Source organism: Solanum dulcamara, chromosome 2 (genome assembly GCF_947179165.1).
Source record: "Solanum dulcamara chromosome 2, daSolDulc1.2, whole genome shotgun sequence".
Classification (NCBI taxonomy): Eukaryota; Viridiplantae; Streptophyta; class Magnoliopsida; order Solanales; family Solanaceae; genus Solanum; species Solanum dulcamara.
The window spans coordinates 6,451,975-6,462,677 of NC_077238.1; the positions used below are offsets into that span (position 1 = coordinate 6,451,975).

A 10,703-nucleotide genomic window follows, 5' to 3' on the forward strand; every position below is an offset into this window, starting at 1 on the left:
TATAGCTGCAAGTGCCACTAACACCCGAATAGATGTTATTCTTGTTACCGGCGAGTATGTGTCAAAGTAATCAAGACCTTCTTTTTGTCTATAACCTTTGACCACAAGTCTTGCCTTATATTTATCAATAGTGCCATCAGCTTTCATTTTCCTTTTAAATATCCATTTTGATCCTAAAGGTTTATTTCCAGGAGGATGATCAACCAATTCCCATGTATGGTTATTCAAAATTGATTGAATCTCACTATTGATTGCCTCTTTCCAAAATGATGAATCAGAAGAAGACATTGCAGCTTTAAATGTTTGAGGCTCATTTTCAAGCAAGAATGTCACAAAATCTGGTCCAAAGGAAGTAGATATCTTTTGACGTTTGCTACGCCTTGGATCCTCTTCGGATGGTTTACTTTCCTTTTGAACTTCTCTTGGTCGTTTAGATCTTTCACTTGAGGATTCACTTTTAGTTTTATACGGATAAATATTTTCAAAAAATTCAGCATTATCTGATTCAATTACCGTATTAACATTAATTTCAGGATTATCCGATTTGTGAACCAAAAATCGACAAGCTTTGCTGTTTGTAGCATAGCCAATAAAAACACAATCCACGGTCTTTGGTCCGATTTTTACCCTTTTGGGCAAAGGAACTTGGACCTTTGCTAAACACCCCCACACTTTGAAGTATTTCAAGTTGGGTTTTCTTCCTTTCCATAGTTCATATGGAATAGTTTGTGTTTTGCTGTGGGGTACTCTGTTGAGTATTCGATTAGCTGTAAGGATAGCTTCCCCCCACAAGTTCTGCGGTAAACCGGAACTTATTAATAAAGCATTCATCATTTCTTTTAATGTTCGGTTTTTCCTTTCAGCAACTCCATTTGATTGAGGTGTGTAGGGGGCAGTAGTTTGATGAATAATTCCATATTCTAAACATATCTTTTCAAAAGGAGATTCGTATTCTCCACCCTTATCACTTCTAATCATTTTTATCTTTTTATTCAATTGATTTTCTACTTCGTTCTTGTATTGCTTAAATGCATCAATTGCTTCATCCTTACTATTAAGCAAATATACATAACAATATCGAGTGCAATCATCAATAAAAGTTATAAAATACTTCTTTCCACCACGAGTTGGTGTAGACTTCATATCACAAATGTCTGTGTGAATCAATTCTAAGGGACTAGAATTCCGTTCAATAGATTTATAAGGATGCTTAGCATACTTAGATTCAACACATACTTGACATTTTGATTTATTGCAATCAAAGTTAGGCTATATATTTAAATTAATCAGTTTTCGCAAGGTTTTATGATTGACATGTCCTAAACGTGAATGCCATAAATTATTTGACTCAAGTAAGTAAGAAGAAGCTTGAACTTTATTATCATCAACAACCATTACATTTAGTTTGAAAAGACCCTCAGTGAGGTAGCCTTTTCCTAAATACATTTCATTCTTACTGACAACTACTTTGTCTGAAACTAGAACACACTTGAATCCATTCTTGATAAGAAGGCCGGCAGACACCAAATTCTTTCGCATTTCTGGAACATGATACACCTTGTTCAGCGTCACCACCTTGCCGGATGTCATTTTCAGAAATACTCTCCCATATCCTTCAATCTTTGCAGTTGCAGAATTTCCCATATAGATCGTCGCATCAGGTGCTGCAGGGGAATAAGTAGAGAATGCTTCTCGGACTGCACACACATGCGAAGTAGCTCCTGAATCAAGCCACCATTCTTTGGGATTACCTACTAGGTTGCATTCTGATAGCATTGCACACAGATCATCAATAGCTTCTTTATTTTCCACCATATTGGCTTGTCCCTTTCTCTTGTCCTTTTTCGGAAGACGACAATCTGGAGCTTTGTGTCCAACTTTCCCACAATTATAACAATTGCCCTTGAACTTTTTCTTGTTCTGCTCCTGATTCTTTCCAAAAGGTTGCTTCCTTTTCTTATTCTTTGGAGCAGCATCTTCAACGATGTTCGCTCCCATAATTGCTGAATTTCCACGCAACTTCTTTTCTACTGTTTTGTTATCTTCCTCAATCTTGAGACGAATCACAAGATCTTCCAACTTCATTTCCTTACGCTTGTGCTTTAGATAATTTTTGAAATCTCTCCACGAAGGAGGCAACTTTTCTATCATCGCAGCCACTTGAAACGCTTCATTAACTACCATGCCTTCAGCAATAAGGTCATGAAAAATAAGTTGCAGTTCTTGAACCTGGGTTCCAACAGTCCTGCTATCTATCATTTTATAGTCTAGGAACTTAGCAACCACAAACTTTTTCAAGCATGCGTCTTCAGTCTTGTACTTCTTCTCAAGTGCATCCCACAATTCTTTAGAAGTTTTTATAGCACTGTAGACATTATACAAATCATCATCCAAAGCACTTAGGATATAACCCTTGCATAGAAAATCTGCCTGTGTCCATGCCTCAGTAATCATAAACTTTTCATTGGCCGGCATATCAGCAGCGGGCACAGGAGGGTCTTCATTAGTGAACTTCTGCATACCAAGAGTGGTAAGCCAAAAGAACACCCTTTGCTGCCATCCTTTGAAGTTGGCTCCAGAATATTTTCCTGGTTTTTCTGTCGGTGGCACAGAAGTGCGGTTTGTTGCAGCAACAGTCGCAGAAGTAGTAGCAGTATCACTTGTCATTTCTTTTCACTGTCAAAATAGACAAACTGTCTTAATATTTCAGAATATCAGACCTTTTACAAAAACAATGACGAAGTTTTTATACTCTTCAAATCGTTGTACAAGTATGAACTTTAATATTCCAATGAAGTTTTTATACTCTTCAAATCAGAATATTTATTTCATACGGAGTAGAAAACCACACAGGTTTTAGTCTCCAAAGACAGAATACAGTTTGGTTAGAAAACAATAATAATATAATTTCCTTAAGATTGTTAATAAACTGTATTGGAAAATATTAAACAGTAACAGAAACTTCTGAAAATAATAAAAACAGAATCTGAAAATATTAATGCAGAAACAGAATCGAGCCCACTGAGTGCACAGTGTGTCCTTAAGGAAATTATTCCTCTCAAAGTACCCGAGGTTTTTGGAATCTTTCCTCCCAGGATAGAACGATTACTCACCAAAGTAGAGGTACTGCAAATCTTTGATGACAGCGAACCACTTGAAGGATGTATATCACACGATTTTAGGAAGTGCAGAAAGAAGAAGAAGAAGATGGTATGTTCAGAATTTCGTATGGAACATTCTGAAGATTTTACAGATATATATAGATTGTTGATACCTTTACAGAAAAGGCACCTGTTGGGAAAAGGTTTGCCTGTTGAGAAGGTTTGCAACTTTTCGGACAAGGTTGCAACCATTCAAAAGTCCGTTGGAAAAAACGGAGGGAAATTTTAAATTAATCCGGGAAGAAACGGGTCGCAGGTCGCGGGTCGCGGGTCAGGATTTTTTTTCCACTTAATTAATTAATTAAATAAATAATATTAATTAATTAAAAAATTTAAAGAAAATTTGGTCCAAAAAGATTATCAATCAATCAATCAATCATATCAATCCGAAGCCGAAGCCGAAGCCGAAGCCGAAGCCGAAGCCGTATCCGTATCCGAAGCCGAAGCCGTAGCCGTAGCCGAAGCCGAAGCCGAAGCCGAAGCCGTAGCCGTAGCCGAAGCCGAAGCCGAAGCCGAGCCGAGCGAGCGACGACGACGACGGCGCGAGGGGAGACCCTCTTCTTGACCCTTTAGCAACATGAAGGAGTGCTTCTATTTTTAAATAGGAGACTTTTCATTTCCACCACCTATGTGGGACCAAAGCTTATTTAATAAAATAAGAGAGAACATATCATTTCCTCTCCACTTCTTTTTCCCTCAATTTCCCATTCAACCTATCAATTAAACCCAACAAGATGTGCATCACAAGTTAGTTGTACATGTTCACAACGGACAACACAAATATTTAGTTTCTTTATTTTGAAATGGTTGGTCGTCTTTAAAGTAGAATATAAATGTTATATCATATGGATAAGCGAATGAAATAGAATGGACAACTTCGAGCAACCAAACTATCAGTTCTGTTGGCTTTAAAATTTAGCTTTCCCTTTCTTAGCAAAAATTTTGAGCCTGAACAAGGAAGAACTAGGAAGAGAACTTTATAGAGATGAAATGTGAACCTACTATTCATTTGGAGGTTCATCTCATTGGCTTAGGTCTCAGGAAAAAAAATCTCCAATGTGGATAAAGAACAAAATTACGCGTGCAAGAGGAACAATAAGTTATATGCAGATGGCAAGAGGAAGACGAAGATCGATAATCTCAAGAGAAAATGTTTTTTCTGTCAATTATCCCCGAGGAAGAAACCAGACAGATGAAAATACAATGCTTTTACAATGTGTACTTAATTCAAAAGTGAAACTGTTATAATTCAGATTTTGTGCATCAACAAACAATGGGAACTAATTGTCGGACCTGGTCCCATGAACGATGTGTGTCACAGACCAAATAGGGACCAACTGTAAAAGCTGCCGCCACTTGCTGTGGTTGGTGGGCAGCAACTGAAGGACAGCAGGCGTCCAGCCAATCAAAGGAGACTAGGTTGTTTCGCCCATATGTTAAATACTATCGTTAGGACATGAAACAACTTAGTTCTACACATCATATTTTCAAAGCAAAAGACAAAAGGAGGTGCTCAAAAGAAAGAACAACTTCATCAAGGCAGCAAGGGAACTGATTGAGCTACTTTTGAAGAATAGTTTTTAGGTTGTTGCTTTGTTGTAATGTCGTGTCTAGTCTGGTAAATATTGTAAGATCAGTTCCTACACTATAAAGGAACATTGATCAGTTTGTTTTTATAAGTATGTTGGGTTCTTGGTTAAGTGTTGACCTTGAATCAGTGAGTTGAAGTCTACATTAACAAAGGGATAGTTGTATAGTGGGCAATAGATTTATTGCTTAATTTTCCGAGTCATTCCTAGAGTTAGCCTTGATCGAAGTGTTCAAAGTCTACTTCAGCTAGAGTTAGTTGGGGTAGTGGACAATAGTTGTATTGCTTAGGCTCAAAGTCTTGCAATAGAGGTATTGCAAGCCAAGGGGTGGAGAGGGTTAGTGACTAGTTACAACAGGTTGTAATAGACTACTTTACTCTTGCATCTTTAGTGAAGTTGGTTGCTAAACCCTGTGGGACAGGTCGTGATTTTTTCTCCCTTGAGCAAGGAGGTTTTCCACGTAAAAATCTTGTGTGTACTTTACGTGCATTATCTATTCTTATATTGTTATTCTGTCAAGGGACTTGGTCCTTGACCTATAGTGGACGCATGCATTCCAACAGAAACACGTTGTAAAAGCATTGACAGATGAAAATACAATGCTTTTATACAATCTCAATCCATAAAAGTAAAGGAAAGCACTACAGTAGAAGCGGAATACCACAAGCAATCCAAAAATACTTGTCAAAATAACAATTTGTCAGGAAATTCAGCTAACATGTCGTACATCTTATAAAAACATCAATCCTCTTAGACTCCATGATTATCCAAACTGCTTCCACTAATATCTCCTTAATATAAAAGGGCAACCAGGTGCACTAAAGCTTCCTCTATGCGCGAGGTTCGGGGAAGGGCCTGACCACAAGGGTCTGTTGTACGCAGTCTTACCTTGCATTTCTGCCAGAGGCTGTTTCCAAGGCTTGAACCGCGACCTCCTGATCACATGGCAGCAACTCTATCAGTTACAAGGCTCCCCTTCAATATATCTCCTTAATATCTGTAAATAAAAAATGAACGAAAATATTAGTGTGCTGAAACCTTGGTGGTAATGGTTTAGACAAAGATATAATCATTCACGAAAGCTTAACATCGCTAATAACTGATGTTGCTTAATCTTCACTGTATTAGGTATTATCTACCATTGATTCAGTAATTTCAGTGAAGCTGAGAATTGAGATGTAACAATAACATTCAGCTTCCCCCCGTTAGTTCTCTATTTGGAATTAGTAAACTAAACAAACAACTTTGTTTTGCCAATTATATGCTAGTATAATTTATCTGTGAACTGTCGCTAGCAGAGAACAGTTACCAGCAACGTGTGCTTCCTAGATGGATTGGCAAAAAGACGTAGCTCTTAGTCCAACTTCGATTTTGGTAAAGCTGGACAGTTATCAGAAATGTGTGCTTCTAGCTTATAGTACTTCCATTTCATGATCAAGAGTGAATGATTGTTACAGAAATGTTTTTAAGCTACGCGTAAAGTGTCAAGGAAAAAAGAACTCTATAGGCCAGTACATATATAAAGACACACATTTAACTTCAGTTGCAGTGGCTCAGCAGGGTACGTACCTGATAACCAAATCGAGCTGGCATTTGAAGGTCAAGCTAAGGTATGATGATTGTTCTACTTCTGGATAAAGAGCTTGAAACCACAATTTTGCATTTCTTCAACTTGTGTTTCCCGGATATCCTTGGCTGATTCAACAAGTGATTTTTTGCATGCCATCACCTCAATAGATTTTAGAGTTGGCATGTCTGCAAAGCGAGAAGGGATCTCCTCTAGATGTCGCCATCTTCTTAACACCAAGTGCTGAAGGCATGGAAAAGCATCATCTGAAACATTCCATTCAAAAAAAGAAGGATTTTGTAGTTTCAAGAATTTGAGGCGAGGGAACTGCTCATCAGTCACTTCCCATACTTCTCTTTTAATGGAAACGTTTAGCAGTTTGAGTACCACAAGCCTGGAGAGGGTTGCGACATGACCCAAACTATATAGGAGACCATTGGATAGTGTTAATTTCTTGAGATTTGGTGGCAAGTTCGGCTCGGTGGCCCAGGGCCCTTCACCACCCCAAGAAAACTTGAGCATATCAAGCTTAGTAAGATTGTTAAATGCAGGGAAAGATAAATTACATGTCAAAACTTCACATCTCAGTTTTTGAAGATTTGGTATCTTTGCGAAGACCCTGTTCGTGTCCTCCACACAAGAAAACCATGCTGAGGAAAGAGTTCTCAAGCCATCCATTTTTCGCAGAGCATTGTTTATATTGAAAACAACGCGGTTGTATATGTGTAAATGGCGCAACTTGACCATCTTCCAGAGGGTATCTGGTAAAGTTACACGTCCTCCAAGTCCTTTAACTATTAAAGTTTCAAGGTTACAAAGATTGTCCGAGAATGACAATGAAGAATCTTCAGCAACCTTAACAGCAACATATCTCAAGCAGGTTAACGCTTCTGGGAAAGAATCAATTACAGTGAATTCCAAATTTAACACCCAGAGGAACTTGAAACTGTTAAAAGTGTGAGATGCATAGCCTATTGAAGATAATCCAATTTGCCTTCCCTTCATCAAGTGGAAAGATTGTACATCTGAACAAATCGAACTCCATTCTGCAAGATTATTACCTTGAGAGTGAAGGCATAAGCGTCGTGGAATGTTAATCTTCTGATAGGAAATAGAAGGAGGACACATATTATCATTGTCCCTGTTAATAGAGAAATTAGTATGATCAGAATATGTTTAAAAGATAAAATTGATTCTAAATAGAGGAATATCAGATCGTATTACCCTTTTATGCATTGTAGAAAGTTCTCCACCTTGGCTTTCTTCTTACAAAAATCAAGCAACAAGTCATGAATGCGACATGCCTTAGTCTTACCATCAGAACTCTTCTTGGAAACCATCACGAGGTTTCTTCCAATAAGGTTCTTTAAGTAACACTCTGCTATATCCTCGGAAAGCTTCTCTTTATGAGTTTTTACCAAACCTTCTGCTGTCCACAACCATGTCAACTTTGAAACCTGTATCTCTTCATCCTCTAGAAATACTCCAAAATACAAAAAACAGGGTTTCAAATGAAATGGTAAATCTTGGTAACTAAGATTTATTAAATCCTCTGACTTAGACTGGATATGTGAACCTAAATTTATTGCAACCTGTTCCCAACAATGTTTCTCCTTCTCCCTTCCTTCGAGAATACCTGCTACTAGGACAACTGAAAGAGGTAGCCCTCCACACTTTTGTGCTATCTTTCGGCCAACATCTTCTAAGACAGGGGGGCAACTTCTTGTATTGAACACCTTATCCTTCAATAACATCCAACTTTCTTCCGGTGTAAGCAATCGAAGAAAATGAGGATCACTGACGAGTTTTGCATCGGAGGCAACATCACCAAGCCGAGTTGTCAGGATAATTCTACTTCCATTATTGGCATCACAGAAGCAAGGGTATAGGTCATCCCATGCAGCAGTTTCCCAGACATCATCAATGAGGATAAGGTACCTCTGAACCAATAGAAGTTTGCGCAACCTATCTGCTAATTCATTCTCTGGTAGTTTATCACTTATAATTGTATCCTTCTTAATACCACGAAGAATGGTTAGTAACAAGTCCTTGCGTGTATAAACTTGAGATACACAACATTGTGCACGGACATCAAAATGAGAAACGACTAACTGATCAAAAAATAGTTTGTTAGCTAGAAATGTCTTACCCAATCCAGGCATGCCTACGATTGAGATGACATCCAAGTGTGATGATCCTCTGATTAGCTTCCATCTTAGAGTGTCCATCACCTCCTGAAATCCAACCATCTCTTCTCTTATGCTTGTAGTCCTAGCAAATTCTGAAGTATGAGCACTGGCAACATCTGTGGTATTATGCAATACCAAGTCAGAGAGTTTGTTTTCATGAATCTCCGCTACTTCCCTTATGAGTAGTGTAATCTCCTCTATGATGTCCCCGGTCCAGCGAAGAAGACACCACTCAGGAATGTCTTTGCTCCTAACAGCCAAATGTTCCATCTCATATGCTTTAGCAATCATCTGCATCGCAAAAGATCCAAATCCAACATGCTGCTTCTGTAAGTGCTCCAGTTGCTGCTGAATTATCCGAAGCTGGCTCCTTATAGAAGAAAGTACGTCTGAGTTGCGGCTTAGCAACTCCTTCAGGTGGTCTAAAATGATATCAAAAGATCCCAGCCCATCAATCTTAGGTAATTTGAAGTGAAATGACTTCCGTGTGATGAGGTAGATCAGTGCTTGATTACTCTGAATATCACCTGAGAAGTGAAGGACTGGCACTTGGTTTAAATCCCCAACAGCTATGTCTTCCTTCTCCTCCACGCTGTCATACAACGAGTAAATTAGAAGCCCTGCATCAATAATTGCTGTATCAAGATCTTTAAGGGCATTTCTTGGTAAATTGATGAGACTGACTCTCAAATCGCTGAGCATTGGCATTTGATCCTTGAAAGTAATAGGTAGCTCTTCCAAATGGTGTACGAGAGTCTCCACAAAGCCATATTTATAATCAGCAACATGCTCAGCTTGGTTATTTGGATGGCATCCTGATTTAAGAGCTTGCAGGACATCAACATAGATCTTACGGATACATGGTTGACTGGGCTGAATCCTCATTTGAAGGTCAGAAAATGAAGCATTCATTTTAGCTGAAGCCAAGTCTTCTTCTTTCCAATGGTCTGGCAAATTCAACCAGGAAATCATTGCTGCATGACCAGACACAACTAAAACATGAGTGAAGAACGTATGTTGGCTTTGAGGATCAGTGCATCTGTCCGAAATAAAGTAGACAAAATTTCTCAACAACTTCAACTGTTTTACAACCTCTTCCATTTGTTTCCCGCTGGAGCGAGGAACTAAAGGAGATCTAAAGTAAGGAGTACAAATCTCTGATAAATCACTGAGATTTCTTACAACAGTATCAATGAATCTCTTTATAAATTCAGGAGTAGCAACGTTGGAGGAAAGTGGTAATGATGCTTCGGGAAAGGAGTATTTACCTCTCAATTCCAACTTAGTCTCCAAAATCTTTTCTTCCAAGTTATAAAACTTATATACATCGCTGGGATGGTTGATTCTTTTGAATTCAGCTTCAGCATAACGAAAAAGAGCTTGGACTTGTTGTGTAACATCGTAGCATACAGTTGTGAAACTCTGCAAGCTGAGAAACATATCTACGAATTTAAGATTGATATAGCTGACATCAATTTTATACTTTATACCTAAACCCCATTCATTACCAAGCTTTTCCAAACGAGAAAGGTCATAATTTTTCCCTGTGGACAAATACTCATATGAAGAAGACATCAACTCGGAAATTTAGCTGAAGGTGTTCAATTTTCTTTCTACTCTTTTGGTTTCTAAATGGTTGTGTTAGGGAATTGATAGACTTATTACTTGAAACTCAAATGATTTCTTCCTCCTTTTTTTTTGTATTTAATTTGTTTATCTGCCCCTACACTTGTGAACACTATAAATTAACTAATCATACGTCAATTAATGACAGTTGACTTTGAGGATAATTAAAGAGCATACCCATCATCTGGATCTTCATGTGAAACAATAATGCATTCACATAACATTTCTTTCCAATTTTTTTCATATTTGGTGGGTCGAAATATTTTTCTGGACAACTAGCAGGAGCGGCTTAAATAAATTGGTGGCCTAAAGCCAAATCTGAATGAGAGACTTAAATTCTAATATATATTTTTTATGAAGTTTATTATAGTCAATTATTTAATTTTTTTTGAGACATAGTATTCAAGATTTGTCAAACTTCTATTACTTCTTTCTTCTTGTATGAAAAGTTTATATTTTCTACAAATTATACTCGATATTTACAAAAAATAATACTTACAACCTATTATTTTTATAAAAAATGAGGCCCTCACAATTAGTGGCGTAAGGCAATTGCCTTTTTTTAAAACCT

The 10,703-nt window shown here is 37.8% G+C and overlaps 1 protein-coding gene across 1 annotated transcript; it reads right to left on the reverse strand.

Annotated features, from left to right (window-relative positions):
• Window positions 1-5,428: 5,428 nt before the first annotated feature.
• On the reverse strand, window positions 5,429-10,380 carry LOC129880128 (putative late blight resistance protein homolog R1B-16). The gene is made up of 3 exons (XM_055954019.1): window positions 7,542-10,380; window positions 6,320-7,458; window positions 5,429-5,747 (listed from the first exon to the last, which is right to left on the reverse strand). Exons 1-2 carry the CDS (start codon window positions 10,079-10,081, stop codon window positions 6,375-6,377), a joined length of 3,624 nt encoding a protein of 1,207 aa, XP_055809994.1. The 5' UTR covers window positions 10,082-10,380; the 3' UTR covers window positions 5,429-5,747; window positions 6,320-6,374.
• Window positions 10,381-10,703: the final 323 nt, after the last annotated feature.